The sequence below is a fragment of the Lycium barbarum genome, chromosome 12 (genome assembly GCF_019175385.1).
Source record: "Lycium barbarum isolate Lr01 chromosome 12, ASM1917538v2, whole genome shotgun sequence".
In the NCBI taxonomy this organism is placed as follows: Eukaryota; Viridiplantae; Streptophyta; class Magnoliopsida; order Solanales; family Solanaceae; genus Lycium; species Lycium barbarum.
The window spans coordinates 60604185-60624202 of NC_083348.1; the positions used below are offsets into that span (position 1 = coordinate 60604185).

At 33.7% G+C, this 20018-nt stretch overlaps 1 protein-coding gene across 1 annotated transcript; it reads right to left on the bottom strand.

Annotated features, from left to right (window-relative positions):
* Nucleotides 1-9166: 9166 nt before the first annotated feature.
* On the bottom strand, nucleotides 9167-13864 carry LOC132621802 (squalene epoxidase 3-like). The gene is made up of 8 exons (XM_060336227.1): nucleotides 13438-13864; nucleotides 12278-12389; nucleotides 11978-12152; nucleotides 11657-11825; nucleotides 11286-11510; nucleotides 10609-10884; nucleotides 9763-10041; nucleotides 9167-9600 (listed from the first exon to the last, which is right to left on the bottom strand). The coding sequence occupies exons 1-8, from the start codon at nucleotides 13681-13683 to the stop codon at nucleotides 9484-9486; spliced, it is 1599 nt and encodes a 532-aa protein (XP_060192210.1). The 5' UTR covers nucleotides 13684-13864; the 3' UTR covers nucleotides 9167-9483.
* Between the last annotated feature and the right edge of the window lie 6154 nt (nucleotides 13865-20018).

The following is a 20018-nucleotide window of genomic DNA, read 5'->3' on the forward strand; positions in this document are numbered from 1 at the left end:
TCAACTTCTTAATCCGCTAAATGAATTCACTTGTTTATAACTCGAAAGATACGAGAGATCTTTAAATTATTTTAACAAGTTAGGAATAAACTTGACCATTAACCATTTGAAAGTGATATGGCCTTGATTTACGTTTTGAAGTAAAGGATCGAATTTGAATTAGTATGAAAGCAGTGGTCAAACTTTTCTTAAAGGAACTTGTCCTAAGCCTATGAAGAAATTACTTAAATATGAACTTGAACATTTGGAAAATATTTGGTAGCAAACAGATAGCTATTTCAAAAGAAATTTGAGTTAGGCAGATGAGCAAAACCATTTTTTTTCCTCGTTGAACTTACGAAGACTAGTTTAGTATTTTAGGGGGGGGGGGGGGGGGGGGGGAAATCAATTTCTGGACTAAAGGAATTGCCAAGAAATACGTATGTCTTTTGAACCATAAAACAATTTGACAAATCATAAAAGCGAACCAGATTATGGTTTCGGGAAAAAGTTGATCCAAATCATTTTATACTAAAAAAGAAGTAACTAATTCAGCGACTACGCATTCTCATTCTCTTTCGGGGATTCATCTAAGGTTTAGAAAACAAAAGCAAGATAAACGTTAGTCATTTAATACAAATCAACAAATACGCAAAGATGAAATAAAGTGAAGAAAAGAAATTTAGCTAAGTGGGCTTAGCCCATTCCCGCTGCTATTCCTTTAGTTTGCTGCTGCTGTTGGTAATTTGGGCCGTCGGCTATGGGGCTGGCTCGATGAGAGAATATTATGTTGGGCCTTTGGCCGAACACACAATGTGGGAGGAGGAGTCTATCGACTCATAGAGATTCATGCGTAAAAGAAGAACAATAAAGATTAGCAAGAATTACTGAAAGGCAAATCAAACTCAACATCACATAACAATAGCCATCTACTACATAACTAAAGAAGTCAAATATTTAGACATAACCAAATTCATCTTGTACCATTAAATGTTCCAAACTATGGTCTAGTCCTTAACAGTTATGAAGAAGAGGGAAAGAGACTTCATAAATACAATTCCAAACAAGTATGTTGATGTTTTCAGGAAGAAGGTTCTTAAAGAACCAGTAAGTTGAAACTCGAACCATACAAACAGTGAAGTATATGGGCACACTGAAATATATTGATACTAAATGAATGAGATAGGAGCACCTGGACATGACCTCGTTTATCTGTTCATTTGCTAAATGTCACTCTCTTTATATCCATTTTTTTTTTATAACGAGAACAACTCTAAAGAGTAGCTACAAATCCATTTTATGATATTCCAAGGACATGTCAACTAAGAGGGAGATGAAAAATTGAACCAGTATATCAACTAACCTAGTAAACAAAAAAGGATAAACACATAAATTGACTAAACAATCTGGCTAAATACACTGAGTTAGAAGACTTTAAATTAACCCTTAGGTTCATAAAAAGACACCAGTTGGAAGACCGACTCTATTTGCTCATGACTATATCAAAATCTTTAGCCAAGTGACAAAATTACCCTTTACTAGTTATTTTGAAAGATCATGACTCATAATATTATTGATCTTAGTATTTGAGGAAGAAAGAACAAATGAATGTGTGAACGAGATAAAGAACGACATGATTTACTCAACAAAACACATTTATCATCAGCACCCAACACGTGAAAATCAGGTAGTCTTAAAAGAGGGGAAAAGCTTGAGAAAAAGATCTTCATGTTTCATTCTATTAACGAGTGCAAAAACAGAACTTGAAAGGAAAAGCTTAAGGTAAACTAAACTCGTGTTTTTATACCTCTATCGCAACTTAAGCAGATAAATAAAAGAGCAAGGAAACAAGCACAACATCATTTAAATTTAATCCACATGAAACCAAAACATAGAACCAGAAAACTTCATTATGAATCCATCAGGAAGAGAAAACTAATTACTCAACTTAAACAATATTGAAACTGAACTGCTCTTCATCAGTTAGAAATAACAGAGTTGGAAAAATGGTGAGAAAACATTAAGGAGGGGAAAGAGTAAAACCATATAAGGCATTCTAATCCTTTATTTCAAGTTTAGACATGGCTTACTTCATACTTAGCATATTCAAAACTAACCAACGAGAGTTGATCTCAACAGCTTCTAGATCAAATCAACAGGTACAAATTACGTCATATACCCAAAATATAAGTTTTCTAACTATATCATAAGATAACCTGAAAACATTCTCGATTCTAAAATACTAAGTCACCAACAGCCCCAAGTGAGATACAGAACCGGAGGAAAAGGGATCGATTTCGTCCTATAAACTCATACAGTAGCCAAAGTAGGATATTTTGCCAAACAAAATGGCAAAATAACATCGAAACTAGTTTCAAAAAAAAAAATTTGACTATATGTATACATATTTCACTCTGTTTGAATTTTAAGAAGCTTGACTAGTTAATTTGAAATGTGGAGGGCGAAAATTGGGTGTCAACATTCCTCTCCCTTGGAATAATCCTATTTTCATCCTCACCTCTGCACAAAATAATCCCTACTTTGTATACATCCACTAAATAGTTTGCACAAATCACTTGGTCACCCCGTTGAGGGAATGCAATTATTGGAGTCCCAATTGCTAGTGCTTCCATAGTTGAAGTACATCCACAATAAGTTAGAAAACACGGGAAAACACAGGAGAAATGCTGGGTATATAAGTAAGCAGGTCTTACACCCTAGTGACGCGTATTAAAGTCGTGCAGGCCTACGCTTAAAGCGGACAATATCATTAGCAGGCTGGACTGTTACAGATGGTATCAGGGCCACTCCAGTGTTAACTTTGTCAACGGTGGGTCAAAGTTCAACTGGGTTTAAACAAATCAAAGGTAGGCGGGGCCAACCTCAGTGCTGAATCTAGAAAAATCTCATGCGGTAGGGCAAATCTCAACAAGAATTCTGAGTCCACAAGAGGGGGTGTATATGACACCCTAGCTTATGAGAAAAAGTCCCACATCGACAAAACGTATGAGAGATGCTGGGTATATAAGTAAGTAGGCCTAACACCCTAGGGACACGTAGGCCTAAGCTTAAAGCGAATAATATTACTAGCAGACTAGACTGTTGCAGTTACTCCTTTCTAGGAGTTTATTTCAAACTCATGTAGATATTTGTTTGCATTTTATTCCATGAGCTTTTTAAAAAGGCTTTATTATTTGAATTCCAAATTAAACTAAGATCAACATGATTAATAATAGGGTATCTTTTGAACTATCAACCTATGGTGGAACAATGGAACATAATCACTAGTTTAGATAAATATTTATTAGAGAGATCAAATATGTACATATCATTTTCGTAATTTGACGCTAAAAAGCCGCTTTTTGAGAAGATTGGTTAAATACAATATATTTGTCAAATGTTGAAAAAAAGCTTATCAAATAAATTGACCAAACACAAATTGTCACTCTTCAAATATAATTCTATGAAAAGCTATTTTGACAAAATTGCTTCTCAAAATAAGTAGATTTTAAAAGTTTATTAGCAAAAAATGTTTTTAGTCGCATGCTTTTACGGCCATAGAAATCTCATGACATGTTTAAGAATCACATGTTTAAAAGTTTTTTTTTTCCCTTAAACTTTGTATTTAGTCAACTCCACCACATAATCTAAAATGGAGGGAACATTTTTTGTTCATCAAATTGTACCATTCAAAACAGAGGAAATCTACAGCTCACACGATTCCAAATTCTAACGACTATATACTCCTTGTTCTAAAAAGAATGACATTGTTTTCTTATTATAAGTCTGTTCCAAAAAATAATAATAGTTTTCTAAATTTGAAAATGACTTATTTTGGATGTATCATTTTACTCTTTTTTAGAAATTCTATGGCCATACAAATATTATGACATATTCAAATTTACAAATTTCAAAAGCTTTTAATCACAAATGTTATGGTACTGACACTACATACTAAACACAAGTCAGTTCCTCAAATGGTCACTCAACTTAAGTAAATTACCTAATAAAGTCATTTATCTTTTTTTTTTTTTGGTTGCTCATATGGTTTTTCAAGTTTATACATTTGCCTTATAAAGTAACAATGGCTAGAAGTCACTTTAAAAATAAAAGAAAAAGGTCAAAGTAGTCCCTTAAATTTAAATTTTCAATTAAAATAGTCCTTATACTTTAACATAAATCATTTACGACCTTTTAATTATACAAAATAGTACAATTTTAGTTCAACTCTAAGGCCTCATTTGTTTGCACTTATTGGAGGTCTGAATCTGAATAATTCAGACTTAAGCCATTAAGTGCATTTGCTTGCATTAAGATCTAAGCACTTATTGGGTCTGAATAGGTTTGAATAGGTCTTAATCATTGAGATTTTGAACCAAGTCTTAATATCATTAAGAGGTATTTTTGTATGAAACTTTTATCACCAGCTCCAACCCCAACCCCAAACCCTCCACCTCATCCCTACCCTCACCCACGCTCCACTCCAACCCCACCTATCCACCTCAAACCCACCCCACCACCCACCCACCCTCCACTTCAGCCCCCTCACTTCCCACCACCCCTACCCCATCAACAACCCCAATCCCACCCCACACCACCCACCTCGCTACCCCCACCTCCCACCACCAACCCTACCCTCACTCCCCACCAACCCCTACCCCACACCACCCACCCACCCTCACTCCCCACTACCCCCACCTCTCACCACCACCCCCACTCCCCACCACCCCCACCCACCCCACTACCTCCCACCCCTCACCCGCTCACCCCTCCACCCCCACCCACCACCCACCACGATTACAAAACATCTCTATCATCACCAGTGAATATAAATGTTTCATTTTTTTTTATTGAATAATATTTTATTTTATTAAATTTGTATTTATTTTCTACTATTTAGTTACTTTTTAATTTAAATTGTATATTTATTATGTTTAAATAAATACATTATGCACATTCAAATATTGAAAAACAAACAGTCATAATCATTCAGTGTTCAGACCTAGAGACAACATCTTAATCATTCGGATGTGCATTCAGATTCAGATGTCTTAATCTTAATGAAAATAAATGAGGCCTTACAGTGGCATTAAAAGTAACGGAACACACAAAAGATTGTGACGGATAACTTTAGAAATGAAAAAAAAAATCAATTTATCACTGCCAAAAAAAAAATATTAAATAGACTATACGTACTCCATTTGTTTGGAAATTTAGGAGTTCAGCAATAAAATAATGTGCTCAACTTATTTATTTTATGAGTAATCTTTATTTTGATAAAACAATTTAAATTAATTGTTAGTTTCTTTTATGATGAAAATTATTGCCAGGACATTCATAATTAATAAGGAAGATGATGAATTATATTCATTCAAACCAAAAAACGTATGTCCTAATCGGAAAAAAAATCATATGTAAAGATGCATAATGAAGAACATCAGGGTAATAATATAAATCATTCGACATCACATAAAATGAGAGGATTCCATACTATTTTTTTTAAGTTTTCAGATATTATTTCGGTGAAAATTATTTCCCCACTCCAACCCTGCTTACAAAATTAAATATCTCTTTCAATTTCGAACAATAATTGTTCCTCCCCTTTATCTCATTTAGAAATTTTTGTACCTATTTTACCCTCCACGTTAATACTCTTCATTTCTTTTTTCTTTTAAATATTATGATTTTCTTAATCTATATTATGGACTTGCCTATAGGACCAAAATACTCTAATTTACGAAGTAAAAAATGAAAAATAGTTGGAGGATTGTTTATTGTTCTGTGTTAAAAAATAAGGGATGTTTTAACTCAAAGTCCAAACTTAAGGGAATATTTTGGCTCTTTTTCATTTTTAAAGTGAGTTTTATCTATTGTTACTTTGTAAGACAAATATATAAACTTAAATGACATATGAAGAACAAAAAAATGACTTCACTAGATAATCTGTTTGAGTGACCATAAGTAAAATTAACTCTACTAAACAACTCCTGATCCATGGCTGTAATTTTATGATCGTGGAATTTTAAGTCACTGACCATAACGTCAATGGTTCACTTGGACAGTTGGAAGGAAAGGTTGCGACTCTAAAATAACTAATATATAGTAATTGATTAAGGTAATCATCTTAATCATGAGAGGATACTATAATCGAAACCATCTCTAATTTAGTGGACTTAAAAAGGGGTGTGATTGATCAAATAAAGGATTAAGATTTAATGGACAGACTCTTAAAGCGTGCTTCAGTTATGCACAACACTGAGACAACTTGGTCTTACAAATTGTAGATCTGATTGGACTGATTCAAACTTTGCCTCAATCTTAATTAAGGGACAAGAAAAGACATGTTACTTAGATCTAAATCAAGGCGCTGATTATTTTTCCTCAGGATTAATGTCTGGATCCAGATATAAACTTTGTTTATCTTTGGTTGAAACGGAGTACTGTGACTGATGTCCAAGTTCTTGTACGTCTTTTGTTAGACTGTGACCAATAAGGGGTTCATGTTTCATGAGCTAGCTCAAATGCATCCTACTGAAAATGAATATAGAGAGTGCATATGTCATCCTACTGAAAATGAATATAGAGAGTGCATATGAATTTTAAGTCATTACCAGTACATGTTAGGGTCGCAACTACATAGTTCCAAAGAGATTAAATTGATTGAATCTCCTTTTCTGAGATAATATAGAGATAAATATTACTGGAACAATGCTTTTAGTCGTAGGCTCATATCTCACCTATGGTATACTTGTTTAATGAACTCTTTGTCCGCACTATTAAGGCCGTTGTGGACGAGTCTTCTTTTGCTTCTTGTAAATACAGTTTCAATCGTATTGTGATATGGAAATTTACATCTCAACTTTAATGGAACATATATACCAATAATTAGGTTTAAACTACATAATTGAAAATAATACATTGATGATGCAAATATGGCTGAAATATTAAGGAATAATTTCACATGGAAATTATAGATAACTCAAATTAAATTATAGGTAGTGAGAATCACACTAGAGTATCTTTTCTATCGAATGTGATGATAGATTTTCAGCCTATTACAGTTTCAAACTGATAAAATATAAGGTTTTATTTGTTAACGTTACATAAGTAGCCCGACCCGATTGAGTTAAAAGATGTTGGCAACAAGTGATGCTAAGGCAAACAACTGAACAAGTCATGCCAAAAGGTGAACTGCTCTCAAACTTATGAAAAAGTGATGTCAATGAGAGTTTCAATTTTTTTCTAGCAATCGCCTCATTTTGTACAATTCGAACTGTTCGAAATGATGCAGAGCATTTATTTTCCATGTTTCCTCCCCTTTATGTGGAAGGTGAGCTATTTGATGTTTATGAAAACCTGCTAAGGATAGTAACCGTTTGATCACTAGAAGTAAGAGGACTCCAATATTCGTTTTAATTTTCTTTTTCGTTTTCAAGCCTATTCGCTCACCTTTGGTGCTTTAATAGGGCGAGCTGTTAGATAGTACTTTCTCTGTCCCAAAAAGATTGTCCTCTTTTCTCTTTTAACCTGTCCCAAAAAAATTGTCCTCTTTTCATATTTAGAAACAGTTTAACTTTATGAGATGATTTACAGCCACATAAATATCTAAGGCTTGTTTTGAATCACATATTTCAAAAATCTTCTTTATTTCTTAAACTTTGTATCAAGTCAAAAGAAGACAATCTTTTTAAGACTGAGGGAGTGACATCTTTTCAATGGTCACATCAAGTTTCCAATTGTGCAGTCTGTGAGCTCTTATGGATTCTCCGTTACAGAAAAAAATAAGATGTTTGATGTCAATGGTAAGATTTGACATGGAAAATCTGACCACTAGACTCGTCCCATCTTTAGCTTCAACCTGCTCAATTTTTTTGGATTGTAGCATCATTATCTACTAGGGTGGTTTGCACAAAGAAGTTTGTACACCAAGAAGAGCTCCGCATTTTTGCCTCCACGGAAAGCAAGTGGTTTGTCAATACTTTGTTGACACTACTAATAGAGGTGAATTCAAGATTTAAATTTGATCTATTCAGAATTGTACTTTCACATTCTTAGCACTAAACACATTGTAGTTTCAAAAATATGAGTTCAGAATTTAAAGTGACACAAATTTATATATATGCTTCGTATAAAAAATATTGAGTCCAATTGAATACACGTAAAAAAAAAAAAAAAAAAAAAAAGAAGCTGCATCCGTCTCTGATTGCAGAGCAACATAAACTGAAAAGGCGCTCCAAAAACGTCATCTTTAAACAATTAGATAATCAAGACAATGATCAAATGAGTGTCTTAGAGCAATGCATGCTGCTTTCACAAGTATCAGATAATAGTATTATTCAAGCTGGTGCTGTTGATTGTATTTGGAAATGCATCACCACCTTTCTTCTATTCTTACCTCTAGATCTTTGATTTGATTCTTTGCCTGCTACTCTAACCAATACAGTAACAATAATGAAACGACAAAAGAACGTAGTCAAGCCAAAAAATTATAACCTTCTGTTGTCACTCGAAAACATCATAAGACGTTTTAATTACAACTATACTAGTCACATCTTGAGAGACGCTAAGAATCAAGAATTTACTCCTACCTCAATTTCAATACTTACTGACCTGAAATGGCCTACTGAGTGAGAGACATGCAAACCTAAAAAGAAGAAGAGTGAGAGACATGCTAAAGTAACTTCAATTCATAGCTTTGTTGCTTGTGATCTAGCTCCAGCATATCAAAGAGATTGAATTCTCAGCACTGAAAAGTGGATCAACTGCAGTAGCGACGCCAGAGCTAGGATGCAGGATGCATTCAAACAGAGAGGTTCATATGGTGGCAAGAACAATGCACAATGTGAATTCTGTCATTTCAAAGGGCACAACAATGCACAATGTGAATTCTGTCATTTCAAGTTGCACACTAATAGATAATTGCCAGTACCCATTACGTGATTATCCCGCTGACTACAAATCCTTAAATGAATGTTTTGAAAGTCAATCAAGCCATTAGCTTTATGCAAAGCATAGTACTGTTATACTGTTCATGTATTACCATCCACCTGAACTAAATAAGCTCATCTTTAATGCTAGTGAGATTAATTGCATGAGGTCCCAGATCTAAGACAACTTAAGAAGTTGTTATAAACTGAAGATGCAGTATTTTAAAAACATATTGAAGTTCAGAACCAAAAGGCAGACCTTTAGCAAACTGATAATACATAAATGTGATGTGCAATATAGAAACATAATTGTTGATGTCTAACTCAGAGCTACAGATGAGGTACCAATTGCATTGTCTACATATATATCATCAAAAAGCTACAATTAACAGGGTAATAGATTTCAACGAATACATACATGAGGTTCCTTAATTGGTATGATATGCCTATGTTTTATTCTTTTTTTTTTTTTTGGAGGGTTGGCGGGGATGGGTTTGGAACACATTTCTTGCTTTGAGAAAGGAAGTGCATAAATGTAAATGCTACTCACGGAACAAAACTTCAATAATTTTTTCGCTTAATCTGAACCCTTGTTTACAGGAGGAGCTCTGTGATATGCTGGTATTGTTGTTGGGAAGAACATTTGCCGGATCCCTTCTGCCTTTATGATGGGAAATATGATGCCTGATGCAGACTGAAAAGAAAAAGAAAAAAAAAAGAGCATACACACCAAAATGGTCAGACTTTTTAACAAGGTGAACGATTATGCAGGAATTTCAACTGAAACGAAGCGCAATACAGCACATGCTCAAAGAGTCAACAAAGACAGTTTGAATATCGCCTCTAAGGTACATACCGAAATTAATCTAGCTCCAATCCACAACCTCTTTGGAGAAGGAAAAGGTACGAATAAACGACCAACTCCATAAATGGCCACTGCAAAGAAATGGAGCACCAGGCTCAGCGGGCTAGGATTAAGACCAGAGAGTAGAGCTACAGGTCCTGTTGAACATGTGCCTCCAAGGCTCAAATAGTCAAAACATGCCTCTCGCATTTCCCTCCTTGCTTGATCAGGAGAGGCACAAAACACTTTATACAGAGCTCCAGCCAAAGTATTTATTGTGGAAGCCACTGGCTGCAAACATAGACCAATACAAGAATGAGTAACAAGGTAACTAAGTCAGAAAAAGAGGCCCTTCTTCCAATCCAGAGTTTCAGCTCTATTTGTTCGTATTCTTTGAAAGGAATAGCTCTCAAGTTGTGTCTTATTTTTAGACATTAACCCCACTTCAAATAACATAAAGTAACATACTCCCCTTGTCCCAATTTATGTGAAGGTGTTTTACTGGACACGAAGTTTAAGAACGAAAGGACGGCCTTTGAAACTAGTGGTCTAAAATAACCCATAGATGTGTGGGGCTATATATCATTTCGTTAAGGGTAAAATGAGAGGTTTAAAGTTAAATTGTTACTAATTATAGAAAGATGTCATTCTTTTTTGGGACTGACTAAAAGGTAAAGAGTGTCACATAAATTGGGCAGAGGGAATATGATTTTCCTGCAGAGATTGGAGAAGCTTTCTGGTAAAATGTATCATATGCCACGTAAAATTGCTAGAAAGAACGTTCTCCCTACACATGATCAAGAAGTTGAAATAACATTTTCTTCTTAATAAGCCACAACAACATAATCTTAGCTTTACCTTGCGCAAAGTATAAAAGGACTCCAGATATTTACATAACTCATCTGCATCATTCAGGTCTTGCAACGGCATAAGGAGATTCCTTAACACTGCAATGTCTGAAAGCGCAACAGTCATTCCCCCACCAGTTAAAGGATGGCGCATGTTGAAAGAATCACCTAGCAACAAAGCTCCAGGTGTAGGATAGGGAGCAGCTGGCATGCTCCTATTTGGCATAGTTCTAATATGTCCCTTATCAATTGCAGATAGAAATGCATCATGTAGCTCAGGTGGGACCTGAATAAATGTACAAATCAATCACGGAAGAATGTTGGGAGGAAAAAAATATGTATCTTCAGAAACAGGCAGTTATATGTGAGGTAAAGAAAAGGGATTTTTTAATTTTTGGCCCGTCGGCCGAAATTAATTATGAGCGCTAGCCAAAATATACAAAACGAATACTGATTATGTATATTACCTGTATATTCATGTATACTATATGTAGATTTATGTATACAAAATGAATATTATATGTATATTTATACTTACTATACAAAACATATACATTTTCGAGCAATTACTTTTTAGGGCGGTCCAATGTAATTATCCCTAGAAAAAACAAAGACCGACTTAATATACCGGCTGTGTATATTCTAATGTTTAAAAAAGTTAGTGCCATGCAGGGAAGCTATAGGTACCTGGGGAGCCACCATAGTCTTCAAATAATTTGCCATATCACCATTAGCAAGAGAAGGAAGCTTTTGACCAGGTACATCAACCAAGCAGCGAATTTCCGTGCTACTGATAGGATAAAATAAGATGGGAGAAGGATCTGCCAGAATAACATGCCCATGGTTTGGGTATGGAAGCCGATCATTCTCCAATTCCAATACCAGACCAACAAAGCAAGACGGAATGTCAACCTGCAAATGTCAAAAGATAATCACACTTACAATGATTTCAAGATCTAAATATGCCAAACTCAGCTGGTGATATATATCATTGGGCTGATGCGTGCATATGACGCTAAAGAAACAAATCAACTGACATGTTTTGGTATTAGCTTCACCTTAGGGTCACAAAGAGAGCGTCGCAAGTTTGAAAAGCACCCATCACAAACTACTGTAAGAGGAGCATGTGCTTTAAGTTCTTGACCAGCCTTCGTTTTGTACTGAACACCTTTAATGGATCCATTTTCTTCAATCAAGGATATTACGGTGCCTTGCTCCAATCGTACACTGTACATAATTTAATAAAAAAGCAGCCAGTTGATTATTTGCAACTATGTTAAGGACAAGGATAATTACAACTATAAGACTTCATCAATAACTAAAAACATGAAATGCGTCAAGAAAAATTGTTCTAATAAATAGACTGCATGGGAGCTTACTTGGGAAGAGTAGCTGCTTTTTCTCTCATCTTCTGTATGAAACGGCCATTGTGGAAGCTTCTCCCAGCCACATCCGAATGGAAATTTTCCAAGGGATAAGAAACGTTTGTGCTCTTTCCATCCTTGAAAAGAGCATATCCAACCACCCGCTGGGCATCAATATTCTCAACACAATCTGCATCCCAATGGCATAGGTCAAGAGCGCAAAAATTATGCAAACTTACTATAGTACATCGAAAAGTGAACTATATCTCCTAATTCAGTTAAAACTAGAACTTATTCATTTTTTTTAAGACAAACCTTCAAGGCCCAACTCAATCAATTTAAGGTAACCCCCAGGCTGTAGCAACTCGCCGACAATCCGGTCGGGCTCTGTTAAATCCCTTTCAATGACGAGAACTTTGCGCCCTTCCTGCATCAGCGGCCAAAAATTAATGTTTAGAGGCTGAGGGAGGATCAGAAATTAGAAAAGGCTCAAATGACAAAGATATTCCTTTGTCCTGCTCGTGGACACAAGTTTTAGGTATAAAATGCCAAATTTTCCATTACAGCTAGAGACTCCTAGTTTCTTACTACAGGCAGTTAAAGATCACATTACCATCAAGAAAAGAAAATTGACAGCACCAGTGTGTTGGATTAAAGAAAATACTCTCTTCCTGAAATGTTTGGCCTTTTTCCCTTCCCATGATTCAAACTAAGTGAATTTAGACCAACATTTTCGAACGTCCTTTTTCACCATGTTGATATGAGAACAACTGCAACATTTTTTTTTTTAATTTTTTTGTTGGAAAATAACAACTGGAACTTATAGTAGTACTTCCCTATGGTTTCATCATCTCAAAATTTTCATTTTTTAAAAAATGGTTTAATCTGCTCCAATTTAGTTCTAGAAATTAGTCCAACTAACTCTTGACAAGCATAAGTGCCCAAGCAAATAAGGTCAGGGGGGCTAGTATCTATATATGCAAGTTCACATTAAAAAGACCTTATGGAGATAAGCTAAAAGTTAAGAATTTTTCGTACAAATGCAAAAAAAAAAAAAAAAAATCATCGCTCTTTCTAAACCAATGCCAATAGAATAATTTTCTTTCCTTAAGGAAAATATTTAGCTTTCTATTCTTTCTTGCTCTCTCAGTAGTGACAAATTACTCCTCTGAAAAAAGGTTCTTTTTATAAGTAGTTACTCCCTCCGTCAAAAGCAGTCTTACTTTCCTTCTTGATCTGTCTCAAAAGCAGCCTCATTCTATATATTTAGTAAATTGATAATTCAACATCCTACGTGTCAAGTCTAAAACCACAAGATTCAAAGAATATTTTAGTATATTATACGCATCTTTAATTTATTTAGATCAGAAGATTCAAAAGTCTTCTTTATATCTTAAACTCCATGTCCAATCAAACTAAGACTGCGACGTATTATATTAGGAAATAGTGCTAATAAGAGATATTGGGAAATAGACCTTGCCAAGGGTATGAGCAAGAGCAGCACCAGCAACCCCAGCTCCAACAATAATTACATCCGTATTATCGCTCCCTTTCTCTGATTTACAATTGCTTGTAATTACATTGTTGGTCTCACCAGATTTATTGTCTTTTTTTTTATAATAATTGGGAGTTCTTGGTCTCAAAATATAAAGAAGAATGAACCCCAACAGAGAAACAATAAAACTGGGAACAATATATTTATCCATCATGAAATTCACCATTTTCTCGTCCGATTTGGATAAAGAGTAACCTTTTCTTTGTCCTATTGGACTGAGATAATGGTGATTTGGGTGGTGGAGAAGGGGTTGTTTGGCTTGCAGAAACAGGAAAACTGTGTTTTTTAGAGAAGAAGATGACGGAGAAAGACAGGTAGTTGTTGTTGGTATTTATAAGAAGCATCGAAATCGGGATCCAATTGGATTTGTTTTTGGGTGGAAATTGCGAGATTAGGAAAATAAGAAGAGACAATATTCAAGTCTGGTAAGACGCATGAAAAGTAGGGGTCATTTGCACTTTTGACCCTATTTTGTGCTGGAATTTCATGTTCGTCCCCCAAGACAAATACTCCCTCCGGATCAAAAAGAGCCTCTTTTTTTTCATTGGTAAAAAAGAGTGTGCACTTATCAAATCAAAAAAGAATTAATCTTATTTTTTCATATTTATCACTATTAAGTGTTATGTGGTCAAATCTCAATATCTATTTAATTAAGGATAATTTGGTCAAATTACTCATTTTTCTCTAGGAGTTTTCTTAAGGGGTTTACAAATTGCTAAGTGGACACTCTTTTTGATCTGGAGGGAATAACTTTTTTACAGGATATAAGTTATATTTTCGCATCATAAAATCTATAAGTTATGTTGAATAACTTAAGCATCGCAAGACATAAGTTCAATTTTGAAAGGCAAAAGTTAAATACCAACCCATTTAGAGGACAAAAATTAAAAACCAGTCCATTTGAAGGACAAACCGTGCAATTTCTTCAAAGTAACTTGGGTGGACTTGTGTGAACAAAACGGGTCAATTGATTTTGTTATTAAATTATTTTTAGTTTTATATCAAATTTCATATTTATTTATGTACTTGAGGGATTTAAAAATAAAATAGAAAAAGTCTGTTGCATAGTCATTTGTTTTATAAATTTTGAATTAACATAAATTTTGTGTGAAAATGATTCAACATAACTTTCTATAATTTGAATTAAAGAAAATGATTTACAAAAAATTCTTGTATTTTATTTTATATGAGCAATTGTCAAAATCACACTTGAACTATCACTTTTTCGCGAGTTTCTCATCCAACTATCGGTCGTTCCCCTTTTTGAGAAGAACATGTCAATGGAGGCAGCATAACATCAATTTAAACTAGTGAGCATAAGCATAACTATTTATACCATCATATAAATTGTAGCACATACAAAAAATGTTATGTTCATTCAGTTGATTTCTCCATCAATACTAGTTAAAGAAAAGAAAAAAACTATATTTCAACTTGAGCTTTTAAAGCACTTTTTTCTTTTCTCTACTGATAAACTACTTTAAAAAATAATATTTAATGAATCAAATTGGCGATTGGCTAGCAGATGATAAACCACTTATTTCCTTATAGTTGTTGCCAGTAAATAGTTGTTAGCAATTTAAAGTATATGAGTCTTAAATTATTATTTTTATTACAAAAATCTCAGAATACATGACCCTATCTTCTGGGGTCTGCTAATGCAATTTGTTTTGGGGTTTTATGCTATATTATAGTAAAAAGGAGAATTGTGCAATTTTCTTGATTAGTTGAAATGACATCTTCCGTCAAAAATTACACAATCATGAAAAGGACGACTATCTTTACAGGTCGTTTGGATATTTGTTACCTATTGTATTGTATCGTATTAAAAGTATGAAATATTGGCATTGAGAATTTCCAGTTGGATAATTATAATTCTTTAGCAATGTCACAATATCCTTTCCTACAATTAGGGGTGTTCAAATGAGACCGGAAAACCGATCCGAACCGGTAAACCGAGTCAAACGGACTTAATAAATCAAAAATCGGCTTGGTTTGACTTAATTTGGTTTTAAATTTTAAAAAACCGATAACATTTGGTTTGGTTTGGTTTGGTTTGGTGTTAAACAAAAAAAAAATCCGAATCAAAACCGAACCGAACCGATAGATACATTTAAAATATTATACACACACACACAATCTTCATCAAAATTAGGGCTCATTTCAAGTCCAATACAAATTTAAATAATTAGAAAGAAAAGTGTAGCCCATTTAAGTTTAAGGTAAAAAAAAAAATAGCAAATAGAATTTTCCCCTTATTCAATTTTACGCTTTCCTCATTTACATGCCATCTTAATTACTACTAATAAGCTAGCATTTCATCCGTAGCAAATTAAAGGGAAGAAAATGACAATTGGAACTTAAAAAGATTTGGCAGATGACTTTGTCTTTCTGTTTATTATTTTCCGTTTTAACTTCTGTGTTTTCTTCTCAATGCTTCATAAATACAATGAGTCTAGATAACAAAAATTGCGAAAGGGTTGCGTAATATCAAAAGACTATATGTAGGGAGGTAACTAGAATCATGAAAAGTAGACGTTATGTTTCTGTAATTCCTATACACATAGTCATAGGCCTATACCTAAATAAAGTTAATGAATTAATTAAGAAAATTCTTAGATTTGAATGGATCACGGTCAAAGCCGTATTTAGTTACCATTTGATTCAAAGGTTCTTGTATTAAAACATTCTTAAAATCCGAAAAAATCGCAAAAACCGAATCAAACCGATAAAACCAACAAAACCAAAACCGATAGAATTTATACTATAATGGTTTGGTTTGGTTTGAATATCAGAAAAAACCGACTTAATTGGTTTAGTTTGATTTTAACCACAAACTGAGTCAAACCGGACCATGAACACCCCTACCTACAATTTGCATCTGATGTTGGATATAAGAATGAAATTGTAATAAATATATTTCATGAGATAGTAATTTAGACCAGTGAGCGGCAAAATTTTGCACTCCCTTGCATATTTGGTGCACGCAATATCCAGTATCCTTCCCTAGTATGGATCATATGAATCTGAAGTCTAGTAAATTAATATTAAATTAGGACATGTTCCCAGAGATATATTTGGATTGGAGTGAAATTAGTAGAATGACTTAAAGTAGCCGAACTTCGTGTAACATTGGACCTCAAATCCTAGTCACGTTGTTGGTAAAGTTATGAATGTATAATTTTATCCAACAAAGATTACACGATTGAAGTAATTTTAGCTCTAAAAGGATATGAAAGTTGTTCAATATTTTAAGGTTATTTTGATCCATCAACCTTTACATTCACGCTTCTATAATAATATAGAAGATAGACATAGATAGATAGATAGATAGATATAAATAGATTAGCTATTTTAAATTTTCAATTGAATCTCTAAATTTTCTTAAACCTACGTTTCAAAATTATCAAAATTACCAATTGGTAAACAAATTCGATGGGAATTATTATGTACTCCATTTCTTCATTTTATACCGTAGACTTGTATATAGTCAGTCTTTTGTTATCTAAAGCATGGATTCATGTATACCAGATCAAGGGCAGTAGTAAAAAATAAAAAAAATAAAAAAGAGGTTCCAAGTAAATGCTGAACAAAGTATAAATTGGTAAGCCAAATACAAGTTTGGCATACTAGAGCAGAAAAAACAGAACTTGGCATCATCTACTCATAGTGGACGATAGGGGTGTACAAAGTAAACCGATAAACTGAGTCAAACCGAGAAAAAAAACCCGACTAGTGGTTTGGTTTGACTTGGTTTGGTGTTGAAAAAAAAACCCGACCATAATTGGTTTGGTTTGGTTTTAGCTAAAAAAAAGTCAACCTGAACCAAACCAACCTGACATTATATTTATTCAATTTTTAAACTATTTTATAGATAAAAATATTTATTTGTAATGTAATTTATAAATATTTCTTAAATTTTTTCGTAGTTTTTTGTCTATTATCATATTATTTCAAGCTTGAACTTAGAATTTTGAATGTCAATAAGTTTTATATCCCATGGATGTTAGTAACTTAAAGAAAGTCCAAACCAAAACCAACTCAACACAAATAATGCTAACAAAAGAAATTCAATTCTACGACTAGGAATGACAATAATATTGGATATTTATTCTTTAGTTTTGCATAATTGGTCTAGAGAGTGAAAATACATAACTTAATTTTTTTTTCTTTGTCATGTAATTAATACTTATTAGCCGTACTTATTTTAGCATGATTTAGTATTTTTAGATTATATATGGTCATTTTCTTTATGGCTTATTAATTAGCAATATTTATTTTAACCGATTTTATTATCTTTTTTGTCGAATATTTTAATACAATGTCATCACTCATCCACATTTTGTGTTACTTTCTTAAGAAACACCTTATTATATAGTTGTATCTTACTAGGACTAAAGAAATATTTGAAGTAAAAGTTATATGTTTTCTATGAAGACTTTTCCGGGAAAAAACCCGAGAAAACCAAATAACCCGAGAAAACCCGAGGTTGAAAAACCCGAATTTTATTGGTCTGGTTTGGTGTGTAAATTTAAAAACCCGACGCAATTGATTTTGTTTGGTATTTAAAAAATCCGAGCCAACCCGATCCATGCACATCCCTAATGGACAATAATGATATAAGTTCAGACAGGGAATTTAGTTGGTGTTTGACATTTATTTTGGCTTAATGTGTGTCTAATTATGCAATATGGACACTTAACAAACAAAAGTTCAAAGAACCACAACTTGGTTAAATAAAAAAGGTTGAGTGATTTTCATGATATTTAGAAAAGGTTGAGTGATTTTTATGATATTTTTGTTGTTAATCACAATAAAGTAAAAGTTGAGTGGCCAAAGACAAATGAGGCAACAAACTTGATAAAAATTTCAATGATAAATCACGCTGAATTTGGTTCGAGATGCTTATTCGCAACCTTTTATTGTAAAGCAGAAGCTTTCATTCCTGGAAGGTAAAGAAAGAACCTTTATATTTTTATTTTGTAGTACACTCATCATAATAATGTAATCAAGTTAGTAATCTGTATTAATAAACCATGCTACGGGTGCAACAAGGAAATCACATGGCATGGTTTACATAGAACAAAATTCAGGGGCAAACTAATCAAACAATTTCAAGAAAGAAAAAACCTTGACTTGAGTAGGCACTGGGTCGTATACTTGTATATGTTGTGGTCTACAAGCTGAGACTTACTAGTGAGCCATGATGTTAATTTTGTCTATTAATCTGTGAAGTTGATTAATATTAGAAATCGGGTCATATCTCAAAGCTACGCCAGTAGACTATATGTATTCCTCTTTCTTGAAAATAATTTGAGCATCAAATCCAAAATCTTTATGTCATTTATGTTGCTTGGATACGTGTGTGGGCATGCTCTGACATGGGTTCGGATCTTGAAGTAGAATTCCGCATGCCCTAATAGGAGTATGGGTACCAGTGTTAAGAGACAAGTATATTTTCGATAATTAATTAAAGTTATTAAATTAAAGCTAATATGATTTAATTCTTTGTAAGAATTATAATATTTTATTCATAAGTTATCTTGTATAATAATAAAAATCAAGTATAGTACCATCAACATTTGCATAATTTAACAATCTAAAAGTTAAATGGCACATCACCTGAAATGCAATGGAAGCAGCTACTTCAACTTTGAGAAAACCAGTCGTAATCTAAATAATCTCTAAATTTGACTTGAAGTTGTCGTCATGGATTTTGGGAGAGCAATACAAGCGTCGTGCTGCTAGGCGAAGCAGCCTGAGTGCAGCACCCTAAGACCGAATCCATTCGATTTCTAAAAATGATTATTAATCCTTAACTTTTCGAGGAATCCTTCATCAGTGGTTTTGAATGACTGGTTTTTTTCAATCTTTTCGACCTTTGACAATGAAATTCTACCCCCGGTCCCCTTCATAAAAAGGGAGAGATTTCTTGATGTATTTATTGGATCCGTCGGGGATTTCCCAATATTCCACCAATTAGTAACCCAAAATTCCAGACATTTATTAACTGAGAAATAAATCCACCAGGGCAAAAATGATTTAAAATAAAAGAAAGATAAAGGATCCCAGAACAAGGAAACACCTTTTTAATTGTGGAAGAATTATTGGGTATTAACCCCTAAAAGAAAGAAAGATATACAGTTGGGAGAAGAGAAGATGATCCTTTCATTATTCTGTAAAACGAAAAAAATGAATACAATCTGTTTGTTATCTTCACCTTTATACTTCTAACTAACTAATGACACTTTAACTAACTAACTAACTGTAATTGGGACTTCCTAACAATAATTGCGAAAAGACTCTTTTGCCCCTTTACTCATGTGACACCTTTCTTTACACTCCCCCTCAAGCTAGGCATTGCAAAGATGTTATACAATCCTAGCTTGGAACAAAGGTATTCATGTTGTACTCGATTCAATCCTTTTGTTAGAATATCCGCAGGCTGATCATGTGTGGAAATGTATTCTGTGGCAATCAACCCTTGCAAGATCTTCTCTC

Bases quoted from the DNA above. Each gene is read 5' to 3' on its own strand.
- LOC132621802 (XM_060336227.1), bottom strand. From the start codon at position 13,683: ATGGTGAATTTCATGATGGATAAATATATTGTTCCCAGTTTTATTGTT. The intron at 11,826-11,977 runs GTAAGCTCCCAT...AATTATGTACAG, and splicing joins AAAGCAGCTACTCTTCCCAA to TGTACGATTGGAGCAAGGCA. The intron at 10,885-11,285 runs GTACCTATAGCT...ACATTTATTCAG, and splicing joins AGACTATGGTGGCTCCCCAG to GTCCCACCTGAGCTACATGA.